This window comes from Pterocles gutturalis, unplaced genomic scaffold, assembly GCF_000699245.1.
Source record: "Pterocles gutturalis isolate BGI_N339 unplaced genomic scaffold, ASM69924v1 scaffold9072, whole genome shotgun sequence".
Taxonomy (NCBI): domain Eukaryota; kingdom Metazoa; phylum Chordata; class Aves; order Pterocliformes; family Pteroclidae; genus Pterocles; species Pterocles gutturalis.
The window spans coordinates 23,679-41,551 of NW_010108029.1; the positions used below are offsets into that span (position 1 = coordinate 23,679).

Sequence of the window (17,873 nt, forward strand, 5' to 3'; positions counted from 1 at the left end):
AGAAAAATATCGCCGTAATACTTAGTATGCAAGATGGAAATTAGACCTTCTGAAATGTACTTTGAAAAGAAAATAAACAAGTAGAAATGAATCTACACCAGAAACAGGAATTGTAGGCCAGATTCAGTAGACTATATAGATGAGCATTAATCATTTTGTGCATTTCAGAATATTGTGAAGTGATCCTCCCTCCACTGCCCCCCCCCCTCAAAAAAACCCCACCCCATAACCAATATGAAGGAAATAAACCAGAAGGAAACGTTCTTTTGTCCCTTCAAAATGCATATTGCCATACGGTTGTTACATACTAACAGCACTGATGTTTAGTTACGGTTGGAGACTGACCCACAAGTGCCATCAGTGCCTGCTGGTTTATTCCCACCTGTGTCCCCAGCAAGTATTGTGGCAAGCGTAAAGTGGTTTCTGCCTGCCCAGTCACAGGCACTGGATTGTTTATAAGTAGAGGGTGTGTGTGTGTTTGTTTTAGTCTCCCACCACAGTCTTTTTGCAGTCTATATATCTGATGTCTCTCATCTTATAAAGATGTTAGATTTAAATCCTGATGTAAATTATGACTTGTTAAAACAAGTAAAAAAAAAAAAAAAAGTGGCACATGTTATCCGTCAAACCCAGTCCCTCCCCTGACCAACAAGCGGCATACTGGATGAGATAGCTGTTTTGGTTTCCCAGAAGAGGGCAAGGTTCCTTTCAGTTCAAGAAAGTGTTTCTGTTATTTCCTTTTTTTTTTTTTTCATTTTTTTTCCCTATGCGTAGCCATCCAATTCTTGGTTATTTATTACAATTTAATGTATTTGTTTCGTCCAGGCTTTTCTTTCTTGGTGCCTCAGTCTCTGGTAATGTTTTCATGGATTCCTGTTTTGTTTAGAACTCTGAAGTATTTTTTGGCCATTTCTTTCAAATGTTGTACCTCCTGTGTAATAGCCATATAATTAGTTCATTGTTTAAAGATGTTCTCGATAGTGTAAGTCAGCTTTTATGGTACAAAACAGGTTTGTATTGATAAACTTACAATTATGTTGTGCTGGCTTCAAGAACCATTGCAAGAGAAGTACATGAATAATGTGGGTAGGGTAGATTAACCTTGACATCTGTGGGACATGGGCAGACAGAAAGGGAAGTGATTAGATGAGTAATACCCTGCTTTCCCTGTCACTGTAAATAAGCATCGGGTAGTTTTTTCACATCTTTACCCACATGCCTTTGATATGCCCAAAGATCAAATATCTTTTGTTCATTTTCCTGTTCATAGCAAATTTTCTTACAGAATGTGAGACAGTTAATGTATAACAATGAGTTAAAAATAAACAAATCTAGTATTTTAGTATGTCACGTGTGAAAAATAATCATCTTCAGAGTGCAGGCAATTGAGCTACTTTGCAGAAGATGTTTTATTTGCTCCTTCTACCAGATGGTAAAGGTGAGGTAACTCCAATTCAAGCAGGTCACTGAGGTGATAATGCATAGCATAAATAGTGTTCTCTCTTCAGAGCCAGAGGAAAAATAATAATAATAATAATAACAACCAGTAAAATACAGAAGGAAGTGAAAAACTAACTATGACCTTGCATTCAGCTTGTTCCTCTAGCAGTGTTGTCTGTGGGCTGGAAAAGGTTGTTGACCACTAGCTTACATCCTGGTGTTTTTTAATGTGTCATGTGGAATTCCCCCATGGAACTGGAAGGTGTTGGTTTCCAAAGTAGACAGCTTTAAGAAAGGAGATATCTGTGCCTGAAACAAGAGATTTGTAATGGAAGACACGAGGGTACATCTGCAGGGATCCATGACCATCTTTGGGATAGAATGTAATTCATGTTTTTGTTTCACATCTTTCCCTCTTCTCCAATAGCTGGGAGTAAGTTGCTTGACTGAAATGACATTGTGTGTGTATATTTATGTACACACATACACAATTTACACCTTTTTGAACTTTTGTTTTGAATTTGGTGAAAGCTCTGGTCACTATTCTTCCTTCAGAAAAGGATTTCATAATCCAAATCTTAGTCCTGGGAGAAGTCTCTAATATGGCTGGAAGTGCTGTTATAGCCCACAGTTTGCCTGATCTTGCAGCATTCCATGCTAATAATTAAAATGTATCTGTGATGGCTGAAGTTAATAATACAGACATATAGTATGAAGGTATACTTTTAGTTTTTGTTTCCACAGAGGAGCCAGCAAAGGTCCTGATTTTGTATGGGTGGGTGTTAACATCAAATTTTGTTTCATGTATGAAAACATGTATGTTTCAGTATGAACAGTTCAGGCAGATGACTGAAATGTGGTTTGGTACCCTAAAGGTGTTCAGCTGGATAGTATATGATGTGAACACTTCAGTTCCTTTTCCTCCATCAACCTACTATAAAGACTGAAAATGGTGAAAGCGGTTTTTAAATTTTTTGGGTTGGGCAAACATTTCTTGTTACTGCTACTGCGTCTGACAAAACACCTGAAATATTTAAGTCCTGCTGAGGCTGACTAGTACAATACTGGAATGATACAACCCATTGATCCTTCTGAGGGTTAGTCGTTTATTAAGGAGTGTGAAAATTAATGACTTGTATCCTCCCTCTTGCGTGGAAGGCGTGGGAGAGGGAGGAATGCTTCATGGCCCATGAACTGGGTTTCATACCACATGTTATTAAAGGCCATTCTGTTGATGGATGATATTTTTTCCGTCTTGTGATACAGGTGTTTAGGTGCCTGTATTGGGTTTATGTGACAAGATTTTGGTACTGGAGGGGCTGAAGGGGAGTGACTTTATGTGAGAAGACACCAGAAGATGCCTCTGTGTCAGAGCCAGTTCGAGCCAGTTCCAGCCAGTTCCAAGATGGACCTGCCGCTGGCCAAAGCTGAGCCCATCGGCGATGCTGGTCACGCCTCTGTGATAACATATTTAAGAAAAGGTAAAAAATGCTGCATGGCAGCTGTGTGAGAAAGGAGTGGGGAAAAATGAGAGAAAAAGCCCTGCAGATAGCAGAGTCAGTGAAGAAGGAGGGGGAGGAGGTGCTTCAGGTGCCAGAGCAGAGATTCCACTGCAGCCTGGGGTGAAGACCATGGTATGCAGGCTGTCCTCCTGCAGCTCATGGAGGTCCCCAGTGAAGCAGATATCTGCCCTGCAACCTGTGGAGGACCCCATACTGTAGCAAAAGGATGTGCTCTGAAGGAAGCTGCAGCCTGTGGAGGGCTCATGTTGGAGTAGGCTCCTGGCAGGACCTGCAGCCCCTGGAGAGGAGCTCGTGCAGGAAGAGGAAGAAGTGGAAGATAAAGGAAAACTTTAAATGTTTTACTTTGCCAGCTAAGGGCAGACGCAGTAACGAGGCAGATAGCTATATTAACCTTCTCCTTATTCTTCCAGGCTCGTGATACTGTTTTGAGCATGTTTCTTGCAGAGAAATTTCCTTTGTCTCCTTGGAATTGAAGTGTACCGTTGAGCTAATAATGAGAATATGCTACACTTTTGCTCCCTTCTTTCCCCACCCTTGTTTCACACAGAGGAAGCAGAAGACCCTGAAGTGATGTTTGCTCAAAGTTTTGGTGTCTGGGAGAGGTAACTTATACCTTTCGAGTGCTTCAGACTAGTTAGTGTACTACCTGAGAAGAAATGGAGGATGCACGTTTCTGACACTTGCCTTGGCTGTGCTTTATTGGGAGGTTACAGGGCACTGTGGAAAAGCAAGCTATGTATGCTATAATGGAGTGGCAGATGAGGTGGAGTGGTAGATGAGGGTCGTTGGGGTGGAATGTGTTTGTAAGCAGGGTCTTTGTCAAATATATGGTCCAACTTTTCTTGTTATTTTTGGCTGAAATAGGACAATTGTTGTATTGCTGTAACTGCAGAGACCTCAAAGATACCTCACATTCTTGCATCATCTGAAGGAAGGTTGGGGAAAACCACTTCAGTGTGGCTGTTTCAGAATAGAGACTTTTTTTTGTAAGGGCTTGACCTCAGCAAATATCAGTTTATGTATTTGTTTCCTGCAATAATGGTTGCAAGTGAGTAGCTTCATTTGTCGTATTTTGAAAACTGTGGTGGGCAGTAGGTTTGTAGGAGTGTCTAGGGGAGGGAGTTGTCAAGTGTGCCTTCCTATTTCTGTCCTTTTTATGTGCTGTGGATGGTCTCAAAAAGAAGGAAATATTTGAGAAACACCGTTACGGGGTGTTGGCCGAGTCTGTGAGATCAGGACCCCCTCTAGTGGTCACACCTCTGCCAGACTCCACGCGATGTTGTTACCAGCATGTTGGTTTGCCCTCAGTCCTGTTTTGTTGTTTTTTTTTTTTTTTTTTTTCCTCCCTCTAAAACCTCCATTTAAGTCCCTTATGATAACTGTGGTGAATATGTATGATTACTATTACAGCTGTTACTTTGACAAGTAGTAAATTGGGTTCTTTCTGACCATCAGTGACACAGAGAAGACAGTGTCATGTTGTGTATCACTAGCGTTAGCTCTTTAACTTGCCCACATATTATAGTGCTATGTCAAGATTTGGAATAGGGAAGAGTCAGAGAACTCTCGTACACAGTGGTAAAGGAGAAACTTTTAATATGTTAAATCATAGTAATGGTAAGAAAAGTGGATACAAAAGTACACGTGTGATCACTTTGAAATTTTCTACACTTGTAGCGTAATCTTAATTTGTGTCTTTGAAGTGGAGGTTTTAATGTTAATTCTTAAATTAACAATGGTGGACAGATGGAAAAGGAAAATATGCTGAAAGTGCTCCAAAAACTAGTGCTTAGCAAGTGTGTGAAACAGCAGAGTTGCTTCACAATATGTTCAAAATATTTTTCTTGCAATGTCTGTACGTTTTTATGTTCAGCTGCCTGGGATAGATGCACTTTCTACATGTTTTGTCAGCAGTCGTACATCTAGAGTCAGTGGTGTTTATCAGTGTCTAAATGTTACGTTGCATTGGTAATGATGACTTTCTTGGGAATCAGCATTGGAGCTAATTTCTCAGTCTGCTACAAGTTGCAGTTTTGGAATGAAAAAACTTGAGTCCATGCACTACTATGTTATATTTTTTCCTTACGTAGAAGCAGAATTGTTTTTACTTTATTGGGCTTTATTTGTCTTCTGTTACTTGTTCTTCTGTCTGCTAAATAGCTTAAATACAAATGTCTCATAGTGAAGAATTCTTTGTGGCATAATTGTCATGAAGCAACCGGAATGCATTTGATGCCAGGGTCAGTGGAGGTCTTTGCTGCCTCTTTTTTGTTCATGTAGCATCACTGTCAGTAGGAGTTGCTGACTACAGTGAAAGCTGGCTGTACATCCAGGATATTATTCATTGATACTGGCAGATAGAGAGGGCAAGTAGTTGAGACATCTGCTATGCCAGATAATGACAGGTTGTAGGGCAGTATATAGCTTTTTATAGTTGCATTACAGTGTTTTCATGGCTAATATATAGCATTTGTCTGTGGGATGATGCCTTTTCCTACCATTTAGGGGGAAAATTGAGTAAAGGCTACAAGAAGTCATTGCTTCGTTAGGGGGCATTAATTATTTGATTCTCATAGGTACAATTACAGTGATAATAGATCACTTGCCTTCTTTGCCAAGACAAGTATGGATGGGATACAGTGCCATCAGTTTGTGGCTTCAGTTATCAGTGTAGATATAGGTACCTAATAGGAAATACAGGCTTCCTTAAAGCCTAATAAAAATATTGGTGACACAGTATAAAAGGTAGAAGAGTTGTGTCATGTCATATACAGACTTCTTTATGTATTTCCCAGCATTCTTATTTGCATGATTTTCTCATTAAATTAGAGGTGAATTTACATTTTTTTTAAGCTCTTGCAGTGACTTGCTTTAATTTTATCAAATCAAATTCAGATATATAATTTGAACACCTTGAATGGTATCTTAGTACAAATGCAAGTACATTCTTCAAAATAATTCCTGTCTTTTATTCAGTAAGTGCTGAAGAGTACAAAAATAGAAACTTGGTAGGCTGGAGTTAAGGTTGTTTGGGTGACTTTTTTACCTTGCGATTTCTTGATTTCAAAACTCCATATCAAATACTGATGTGTTTTCTGTTTCAGATCTTTCTCTATCGCTCAAAAATTTCCAGCTCAAGGGTGAATAGATGCTTACTTGCGTAATTCCAAATTTTGTCTATTGTAGGTTGGCATGTTAGAAGTATGAATTTATAGTGAATATTTCTAGGATCTGAAAATTCAACACCACTGCTTTTTGATAATACTGCTTCGTTAAAATTCTTGGCTAAGATTTGTGATGTAATGCAAATGCATATTTATTTAATGAATTGCTGTTCTGACTTAAAGGCTTAAACTGTTCAGCTCTCCTGTGAATAGTCTGGAATTTTTATTTAATAATGTATTAATAACTAATATTTAATAATGTATTGCTAACTGTAAGGCAGGAAAATTGGAGCACTTGGTAACCTTACTGAAAGAAATGTAACTATGTGACTTCCAGTATTTTTTATGGTTATTTTGACAATGCCATTTTGGTTTCTGTGGTGGCAGTGTTTTATGTCAGATATAGTGGCAGTTTGTAATCTGCCTGTAAAGCACGAAGTCAGAAAGGTCCTCATCCGCGGTGGTACTTCGTGGTGGTAGTCATATTCAGAGCTACCAGGGATTTAAATGTTTTGCCCCAGGATCGGTTATCCCTGGTGTGATGGCAGCATGGACCCTGACCACGCAGTGTGCTAGTCACCGAACAGCTCTTGGAGTCTTCTGTTAATGCTTATTTGCTGGTGTGAACGCTTTGCTTTTTTATTGTTCGCTCCCAGCTAAGGAAGTGCTTATTTTGTGTAGTTCCTGTCTAGCTTCCAACATAGTAACATTTCTCATACAAAAGCCATGTAATTGTGCCAGAATTGTGCTGACTCTTTTAAAGATGAAGATTCCATCTAATGTTTTTCTAAATTGGCTTGCCTTTTTTTTTTTTTTCTTTTTTTTTTTTTTGGTTCTGTTACTTTATTTTGGAGTTTTAACCAGCTTGCTCTTGGCAGGAGAAGATGAAGTGAAGCCAGATGTAGTTTGAAAACATATTGATGTCACAAATAATGAATGAATAGTGTATTTAATTTACAACAAAAAAACCTCACTCCAGCACATGGCATCTCCCCGCTACCCCCTTGTTTATTTTTGTGCCACCTATTTCATAGTGGAAGTTAAAGGAAATAGTCACCTCAGCTGTAACCTACCTATACTGTCTTGGCAACCATGAAATGTACTTCTGCCCTCGTAGATTGATTAATTTGTTAGATCTCCTTTGTGTTAGATAATATAAGCAAATTAGTCAAAATTCCTTCAAACACTAGCAAATTCCATCCCTCTCTCCTTTTCCATTTCTGTAGCAAAGTCTCATCTGTACAGTAACTTCATTATTTTTAATTAAGGTGAAGCATTATTCTTCAAATTAAACAAGGGAGATGTGTAGCTTAGTGATTTGGGAACTGCAGAGTTAAAAAAATACAGTAAGAAAGTAAGGGTTTGCCAGCTAATTATTTCTGTATTTCAAAAATATTTTCAGAATTTGTTTAAAATTTTAGTTTCTGCATTCTTCTTTTTCCCTAAATAATGAACCCAAGAAAGCCTTTGCAAAATATATTTCAGAAAGCTAATGAATGGTGACAGAAACAAGATACATGCATACTGTTTTTCTCAGTATGTTCAAAAGGTTCTACAGTTTTCTTAAGGCTCAGCCCCAGTATTTTATTCTAGAACTTAAATATCAGAGTAAACCTGAAATACCTACAGACTAATTGTCAGATGCTGTAATTTGAGGCAAAAGTACCTTTGTATAAAGTAATATCTAAATAATTATGGAAATTTCAGAGCTTTTTGTAAATGTTTACATATGCTTTTAAGGTACAGTATAAAATTATTATACAGGCTAGTTTCCTTTTCACCTCTGAAGACATGCACTTTTCTGTGTGGAATTTTCAGAGACATCTGAAAGCCTGCTAAGGCTTTCTTCGCAGCTGCCTCGTTCAGAGGCTCACATTCATTCTGGGATTGAACAAAAACAACATCTATTTTTCTTTTGCTTCCTTTTGATCAGGGAAGTCTGGTTTTTGGCAAAAATTATTGCCACTAGTTAAAAAAATGCGATGAGGGTTCTGTATGTCAGATTCCATTCCAGTATGCTGTTTTTCAAAGACATTCAGATTTGGTATTAATGATACCTCTTACCAGTAAATTGTAGTAGCAAACTTCTGCTTTTTTTATTGTTATGTTACAGTGGTGTTAAATGAAATCTATAGTTTTTATTCCTCTGCCTTGCTGTGAATAGAATTGGGTTTTTATTATTTAGGAAGCAACAATAGATTCAAGTGTTGAAATTATCTTAAACTGTGATAACTAGAAAATAACAAATAATTGACTTCCTTTGTGGTAAGTTAATGCTTGAATTCCTTTGTTGTGTACATAGTGTGTCCTGTAGCCCTGAGGATGACAGGAAGGAATTTGTCTGTTATCTGCAGGTTTTTTGTTTTCTCCTTCAGATTAACAGAGTTAAATCCCTTGAGAACAAAGGATATTAATAAAATAGAAATGAATTTAAAAAGTATTTTACTGTCGTGGTAATGTCTGTTGTAGGAACAGGGTCAATGTAGTTGCTGTTCCACTTTTTTGAGGTACTAGAATTTTTTAAGCGTAAGTCAAATGCTGTGGCAAGTCCCTGTTATTCAGCATGAAGGTAAATGAGAACAGGCATGAAGATGGAGTTTAAGTGGTGGGCTGCAGTTTTAGTAGCTTGAGAAGTAACATTACTGTGTTCAGTTTTTCATCTGTGTATCATTTGAAGGATCAGATGAAGGGTGAAAACTCTCTGTGTACCATCCCGTGCCATGCAGGTTATCTTCAGCCTAGGCCTAAAGGTCAGTTCACTCTTCCGGATCTTGCTGCTCCCTCCCCTTTAAAGGAGGAAGCAAGAGCAGTGTATACATGGCATGTCACTGCAGAAAAACACGGTTTAAAAAAATTGAAGGTTTTGTTTGAAATGGAGTTGTAAGATATGAAGATCCCCTGCATGATTCAAAAAGTAGTAGCCTGGCAGTCCTCTGTTAATATCTGATAACAGACATAGCTAGGAAGGCAGCAAGAGAAGGAACCAGTGGTCATTTTTTTGGAATGCCGTGTTAGTAAACAAGTACTCGCATGACAAATAGAAAACAGTAAAGGATTAAAGCACTAAAACAGAGCAATATGGAAGAGCTTTCTTCCCATTTGTAACAGTAATAGTGTTCACTCAAATAGGGAATACGTTAGTTTGATGGCAGAAGTGAAGGAAAGGAGAAGCTGAGGTAATGCTCCCATCAAAACCTGGTAACAGAAAGCAGAGCAGTTCACGCATTACTGTTTTACAGTAGCTTAGAAATGAATAAATTTGGTTTAGGTGCTCAATTCAACCATACTGCCATTTGGGTCAGCAGGGGTGCTCTCAGTTACTGCACTCATAGGCCATTGCTGTTGTCTTGGCAGAGGATGGAATAATGAAATGAACTTTGTCAGAAGCAATGAAGTGAAGCAAAGTGGAACCTGAAAAGGGAAAAAATTCAGCTCGCGTTACAGGAGACAGGAACAAAAATAAAAATGATAAAACCTTCATACTGACAAGTTTTGAACTTAAGCTGTGCCTCTGCACAGCAAACTGATGAGTCTGGAACTGCAAAGGAAGTTAAAAACATCTTCAGGCTTCTACCTGTTTGTTCACAAAAGCAAAAAATTGCTTTATGGTCCTAAAGAGAGTTGGATCATCAGTACTGTAGAAATGTATCTGCTATGCTTTGGCTACTTTTCGCTTTATGTAGTGTAAGAAACTAAGCTTCAAAATAAGCTTTGAAGGGTCAGAGAGGAGGCCTAAAACGGCAGCAGCAAAGAAGAGAGGAGATGGTTAAGTTCACTTTTTTTATCTTGTATCCTTCCCATCAGACATTTCACTCTTTTGCCTAGGTACATTCCTGTTCCTTCCACTTAAAACAGATGACCATTCTTCAGGTCAGGTTACCCATCTGGTGGTAAGGGTAGATTGCATTTGTGCAGTTTCTGATATAAAAGACGTTTGTTCTGCAATACTGTTTGAACATTTTTTTGAACCCGATTAATTCAGGTGAACGCTGGCATGCATTATTATTTTATGACTTAAGCTCACATCAGTATTATGATACCTCATTTTTCATACTGTGGTAGTTAAGGAACAAAGCTCAGTAACACTTCTTCCTACTGATTTTCCTTTGTGTCTGTGTGCTTAAAATGAGAAATAAAAAATGAATAACTGGTCAAAAATCAAAAGCTTTCGATCTGTTGGTACAAGCACTCACCTGGGGGATTGGAATCCATCATTGTTGTCTTCTGTGTACTTATACCATGTATCAAATCCATTCCTGAGGGTCTTCACCATTTTTGTAAGTAACATGCTTTTATCACTGACTGGAATTTAGGGGGCTTTGCAGCCCCTGACATAAGAAGGACATGGACCTGTTGGAGAAAGTCCACAGGAGGGCCACAGAGATGATCAAAGGGCTGGAACACCTCCCATATGAGGACAGGCTGAGAAAGCTGGGGTTGTTCAGCCTGGAGAAGAGAAGGCTCCAGGGAGACCTTAGAGCAGCCTTCCAGTACCTGAAGGGGGCTCCAGGAAAGGTGGGGAGAGACTTTTTGCAAGGGCATGTAATGACAGGACAAGGGATAATGGATTTAAACCGGAAGAGGGCAGATTTAGGCTAGATATTAGAAAGACATTCTTTACTGTGAGGGTGGTGAGACACTGGCACAGGTTGCCCAGGGAAGCTGTGGATGCCCCATCCCTGGAGGTGTTCAAGGCCAGGCTGGATGAGGCTTTGAGCAACCTGGTCTAGTGGAGGGTGTCCCTGCCCATGGCAGGGGAGTTGGAACTTGATGATCTTTAAGGTCCTTTCCAACCCAAACCATTCAGTGATTCTGTGAAATACAGGTCGGTTTGAAGAGTTACCTGAAGAACTTTTTTTTTTTTAATTGTTATTTAAATAAATTAAATATATAACCCTCGTTTGTTTTCTCTAAACACAGTCATTATTTGCAGATGTCTAGCTGTGTATTGGCTAGATCTTTGAGTATATTATATGAGCTTTGGAATCTATACTTGATTCTGTTTGCAAGTATTTCCTCAGCATATTGAGTCCTGCAAATAATTACTTTTTATTAGACCAAATAAATTTTAATTGAATGTTTGCTCTTTTATACGCAGTCTGTTCCATTTCAACATTGTGAATGTTAGCACTAGTTTTATTCTGCATAATAAAAAACATTGGCTTAATTTGCTGTCTCATAGTAGGATTACATTTAAAACTTTGTTTAATAAGGAAGCGTAGCTGTTCGAAGTATATATTTCTGACAGTTCAAAAAAGTTTTTCTTTTTCTCTTCTCAGATTTATCCAAGAATAGATTAACTGAGGTTCCTACGGAGTTGTGCCATTTTGTGTCACTGGAAACACTAAATCTATACCACAATTGTATTAAAATTATACCAGATGCCATAGTAAACTTGCAAATGCTAACTTACTTAAATTTGAGGTAAGTTTAACTTTGCCACATTTTTTGTTTATTTGTAAGTGTGTAAAGCTTTTCTGTCTGCACTTTATGTGTTTCTGGAACAACTGACTACATTTTTCATTTTATTGAAAGCTGTAATGCAAAAACTCATTGGCTGTAGATACAGCTCTGTGTTGAAGGCATTGTAAATGCCAAAATATAAAATTAATTTTCTAAAGAACAACCAAGTAGTATTAATTCCTTTCTTTCCCTTATTCTTCTAGCAAATTCAGAATACTAATTATATCAGCACAGCTGGAATCTTTTAGTGATAAATTTTGTGAAACTACATACTTTTTGTAGTTAAAAAGCTGGAGGGACAGAAACAAAGGAGTAACGTGTTTTTTTTCATGGGGAATGGAGAGGAAAAGCATGATACTTTATCATTAGTATCCCCGTATTATGCAAGAACTATAGTAACTGCCTTTTTTAGGAGGAAGGGGCAATTAATTTGGCACCTGTGTCTCTTTTCTGTGAAAAATGTGCATGAATACTAATCAGTATAGAGAATTGCTACTGGCTGAAATGCAGGTGAATGCATATTTGTTTTTGAGAGAGGTAATGTCAGCAGTTTTTTCAGTTGGGATAAGGTGTGGAGGTTTATTTGCAGTTGAGTATGTAAAAACTGTAATAGGGAAGATACAGTAATCTCTTTTTTGTGAGAATGAAGTTTGGGCAGGGAGCAAAGTGTCTCTTGGCTTTTAAATTCAGGATATGAAGGCTTGATCGTCAGTTTTGTAAACACTGAGAATATTTCTCAAGCCTTCCTGTGTTGTTACTGTACTACAGTTTTGGCCACTTTGGAACACTAATTTTGGCTCTAGAAATTCAAACAGAATAGTGTGTCCTGGGTAGCTGCACACATGTAAGGAATAGGACTTGAAATTTTGAAATCCTGTTTGTTGCAGATACATAAAGAAATTAAGACTGGACGAAATAATTAAGTTTACATAACACATCTTAGTAAATTTGAGAATTGGAATTAACTCAATTAGAATTCAATCTAGTGAACTAGTGAATTAGAACTCAGTGTAGTGATGGAACTTGTGTGAATCGTGATAAATCCAGAATAGTTAGAGAGTTAAAACCATATATCACATGAATTAGACAATCGAAATGAAAGGAAATTTTTCAAGTTTTACTAAATAAGGTCATTTCCCTTGGTTTAAAATCTCCTTTTCACCTAGATGTGCCCTTTCTCCATGTTAGCTGAACACAGTAAGCAGTCTGTAGGAGGAAAGATATCCTTGACTTGCTAACCATGTTGCTTCTTGGCAAGAAAAATATTATAGATTTAAAATTAGTATTTTTCTTCCTGTGACCAGCAGAGCCCATATGCTAAATAGAAAGTGATGCCAAGAGATATACATAGCCTTTGGGCCTTGGCGGATACTTTCATGTCTTATTTAAAGAAATTACTAATGATGATTTATTACTTACTTGCCCTGGTTATGTGCTATTCCTTATCTCTTAGTGGGTTGCTTCCAAGTTCTATAGAACTTTTTTTTTGTGTGTCTGATCTGCTACATAGTGTAACTTGTTTAGATTCTAGGCTTCCTCAATTTGAGTTCTTTAGAACTTAAAAAAAATTTCTACTTATTTTTTAGAATAATTTATGTCTTGGTCCTCTGTAAAGACACTAGAATTGAGAATCTTGACTCCACAATAAGCATTGATTCTTTTTTTTCAACTACTGCTGGTTAGTAGCTGGATTTCACATTTTTGGTATCCTTGGGTTTGTTATTTGATACCTGTTTGTCTCCAAGCCTGTGTAACGGAGATATGGTGGTAGTTTGCTTTGTAAAACATTTTGAGACTGTTGTGTGGAACATAAATATATGTCATTATATGCAGTTTTGAAGCAGACCACTGGATTGGCAGCTGAAGAAGAAATGTTTTGAGACTTTTGGAATTTTGTTTCCTTTTGTTTCAATTCAATGTTGCAACTCTTTCTGAAATTACACAGGACAATTTCTGCCATCTGTTTTCAGAGTTCAGTCATGCGTATTTGTTTTCTGGAGCCTTAACAGTTATGCAGAAGCTAACTAAAATGGTTCTTCCTGGGATGCCACTTTAAGTTACTGTTCATTGTTTTCCTACAGGGTAATATCCATTAAAAAAAAAAAAAGATATTTTAAAAAAAACCCTCAAATATTCTAGGAAAGACAGTAGTTAATTTGTTGTTTTGTTGAGCTTAAAGTTTCTTCTCGGAATTAATCTGCAAATCACAAGAAATTAATATTTGTAATTATCTGAAGATCACAAAGGGTCATGGCATTTATGGCATTTGTCATCTTTAAGTTCTAGCTTCTTGAGTAATTGTTACTAGAACAAGAATGTAAATATTTTTGAAAGTTTTCTACCAATTTTTCCTTACCTTGCAACAACTCCTCTTCATGAAAATCTTCTGCTTCCTTTTTTTTTTTTTTTTTAGAAATATGGCTTGAAGAATAAAATGGCACATGTCAATCACATAAAAATTTTTATAAATTTTAGGAAAAAGTAAGATGCAGAGATAAAATGGCTCAATATGAGTCTTGGAAAGTAATGAACCGTTGATGGTCACAGAATTTTTTGCTGTTTTTCCCTGGATTAATATCATAGAATCATAGAACAATAAGTACCAAGTAATCTTCAGCTATAAGTGTGCTTTAAAGTAATTGAGAAAATAACCATTTTGTCTGTAATTTATTTATTTGTCTTTCAACTGGGCCAAAAGATATCCACTATACTGCCAGATAAAACCATAGGAATATTTAAGTACTTGCAAAATATTGGCTCAGTTGACTTTCTTGTATTCATTAGGAAGGGAAACAGCTGTTCTAGGTGACAACTGGACTTGTTACAATATTATTAAACTGCTATAATGCATTTTTTCCAGAGTGGTAATGTTATACATTACTGTTTAGTCAGTAATGCAGATATTTTTTGTGTGCAAGTGTTTTCTTAATGATTGCCATTGGAAAATTTAAATTTTATTTGCGTAAAATCTGATCCATTAAAATGACGGAATTTTACAACTATCAGACTTTATGTGAGTATACAGTAGAACATCACTGGTGTTTTTAATGGTTTGTTTTTGTTTGTTTGTTTGTTTTGTTGCAGTCGAAATCAACTTTCCTCTTTGCCAGCTTGCCTGTGTGGTCTTCCTCTAAAAGTCTTAATTGCAAGTAACAATAAGCTAGGTTCCCTTCCAGAAGAGATAGGTCAGCTAAAACAGTTAATGGAACTGGTATGTTACTGATCTTTTTTTGTTGTGTCTTTGTATTTAACTAGAAAGAGTAAAATTCACTTTGCAAATATATTTGAACAAATGCCTAACACTGTAATGCAGGTTAAAAAATAAACTTTTGAACTTGTCAGGTGTGTTGAGTAGTAGCACAGTAGTTTCCTTTTTGTTCTTCAGGACTCTTCTAAACAACATCACTGCCTTTGGTTCATTCAGAACTCAGCTTCCAAGTTCATCATCTTCGTCAGTTTTACTCACCACCTGCAATGGCTCCCTGTTTTGCTGTATCGAGTTCATAGTTTTGGCATCAGGCTCTGTAAAGCTGTATCCCCCTCTGTAGCACCCTTTCTTTCTGTTACTACTATCTGTTTACCACATTGCATTCCACTAGTGATACTGGTCTTATCAGTTTATTTTCATTTTATTTCACTATTTTTGTCATGCAACCTTCCTTTCCTGGAAAACCCATCTAAACAGATTTACAAAATGATTACATTCCTGTTGTTCTCAAAGCTGTCCACATGACTACTGTTTCTGCAAGCAGTAGGTCATCTATAGTATATTGTCTAATAAATGAGAATCTGAAAAGGCAAAAATTTTTGGTACCTTAACTTGAAATTAATTTAATTGCATATATTTTTTAAAGTTTTTGTGTGGAAAATGTATGTAAGAGAATGCTTCCCTTTCTCTCCCTTTACCTTCCTCTTCCGTGTATTGTAGGCTGAGACTGAATTCTGTGTGGCATACGCATTATGTCTTCTGGTTATTCCTGTTCACCTTGACCTCTTAAAATGCAAATTGACAAAAACTACATTTTGACACTGCAAATTTATGCGTAATGAAACAATAATATTTGAACTTTTTTCAAGCTGCTGACATCTCTATTGACTGCATTCATCTTGCACATCTTTTCAGTATCTGAAAATGCCTGCTTATTGTATTACTATTTTTATAACAGTAGTTTCTCTACTAAACTATGTTACAGAAATTGAGCTGACCTTGCTTTTAGGCCTCAGTCCTGCTACTGGTTCTTCATTTGTGAAGTGGCAACTGTGGGTCTTTTTTCTTTCTAATGTTCTTTTTGTACAGCATCCTGTGGTAACAGGCTTCTGTTATTTATTGCAGCTGATCTGTCTGTTAATGAGGATTGGGGGCTAGTTACCTTTTACTTTCTGGTTTATATCTAAGCTAAAGACTACCAGGTTTGGTTTGGTTTGTTTGGTGAGCATTATTAATTTATCTTATCAAATAGTTTAATTTTGTGTGTGATAGGTTTAATTACATTACTGAAATTGTTTTGATGTAATTACCCTTCAATAAAAGTGTGTTAGGCTATACCATTATTTCTGTTGTGCCTCAAATAGAGTCTTTAAAAGATGATGGTTCTAGTTTTATAAATAATTAAACTTGAACAATATTAAAAACATCCTAATTTAGGGGATAGGATGAGTGGAAAGATAATAAACGAAGATCAGAACTGTTAGCTCTTGATTGCTTTTAGGATAAATGTAGCCTAGCGTAGTGGTAGGGGGGTTAATGTGAAATAATTGAAAGACTTGGCCTGATTGGTCAAAATAATCTGTTTTATTTTTATTGACTGAGATCTGTGATAGTATTTTCAGTAAAGAGCTGCTGAAGTGCTTTCATATCTAATTCCCCTTTCAATTTCAAGTGTGAACCCTCTCAGTACGGTGAACTAGCATTGCTGATACTGGAAGTGTTTCATTTGTTAGTAGGAGTTTGTACATGGCTTAATACTAGCCCTTATCCTTATTTTAGAATTGTGAAGAGTTAAATACTAAAAGCTTGAAAATCAATGTAAATTTTACTCAAAGGGGAGAGGGTTTGTTTGGTTTTTTTAAAACAAATTGTATGTTTAAATTAACTTCTGGAATACTGGATTTTCATATTATTTTCCGGTTATGGTATAATTTCAGTATTACTCCTTGTCATGAAGAACACAACAATTTCTGCTCTAAAAAGATTTCCAATAAGACGCTATAGCAGCATGTCACTTTGGTAGCCTAGAAGGATTATGAGAGCTGAAGAAGGTCTGATGCTAGTTCTTTGTTTCTTTGAAGGCCGGGGGAGAAGTGGATGACAAGTTTTTGTTAAATTGGGCATGGTTCTGTTCAGATGACCTGATTACTTAGTTTGATGCCACCATAAGTGTTTGATACATTTCCAGTGAAATGAGTTGCATTATTTAGCTGGAAATGGCTAAACTGTGATGTATCAGGAGAAGCAAACAGTGGTAGGATTGAGAGCCAGTATCTGTATCGGCATGTATAATATCATGCAGTTTAGATAATAAGGTGATCATTGTTCTAAAACAAGTAAAAAGAAAAAAAAAATAAAAATAAAGATTAAATCATGCTGCAGTTGTTGCAGAAACATTCAGCTGTGTGAGAGCAATGCCAGCCTGAATAGCCGGTGGCCTCCAAGCGACACCCCCACCCAGCCCTCTGGCAGGGCATGCTGTCGTTTCCGGACATACACAGTGCTGGTGCTAAGCTGGCCCAGGGAACGATCCTGAGAGGTGACAGATGCCACGTGGCTGGATTTAGTTCTTGTATTACTACGACTTTGCCAAGCACCCTCAGGTTTTCAAAGTGTTTTACAGCTTTTTACACTCTGCATGCAGTAAAATCTATGTGTATGTAGCAAATGGAGTTATCTAACTTTTTGAAACAACTTTTACCTCTGTAGTCACTCTAGAATGATACAAGCATAGTCTGCTGCAAATTAGGTCAGATCTTTCCAGCTACCTACTTTTTTTCCTCTCCTCCAAGATGGGTTTTCAGCTGCGTAACTTGATCATACCTCTACCAGGAGGTCACCCAGGAGGATGAGTGCAAAACCAGTGTGAAGATAATCTAAAATTTACTTTCCATCAAAGAAAAGTAGTTGGGCAGAGATGGCTCATTAATTGCACCCAAAACTATCAGATGCACAGTCAAATTCTGTTCTCCATCTTACTGGGCAGTACTGCACTTCAGCCTTCTTCAGGGAACAGCCTTCTTCATCTCTGGGATGCTCTTGTCTCCTGCTAGAAGCCTTTAAGTCTTTCAGCAG

General features: G+C 37.2%; 1 protein-coding gene across 1 annotated transcript in view; it reads left to right on the forward strand.

The window, feature by feature from the left end:
• Positions 1-2,797: 2,797 nt before the first annotated feature.
• LRCH1 (leucine-rich repeats and calponin homology (CH) domain containing 1) overlaps positions 2,798-17,873 on the forward strand; it is a gene marked incomplete at its 3' end in the record, with an annotated part of 50,621 nt that continues 35,545 nt past the window's right edge. The window contains 3 exon segments of the mRNA XM_010072483.1: positions 2,798-2,921; positions 11,407-11,551; positions 14,675-14,801. Of these exon segments, the coding sequence (XP_010070785.1) occupies positions 2,798-2,921; positions 11,407-11,551; positions 14,675-14,801 (396 nt within the window).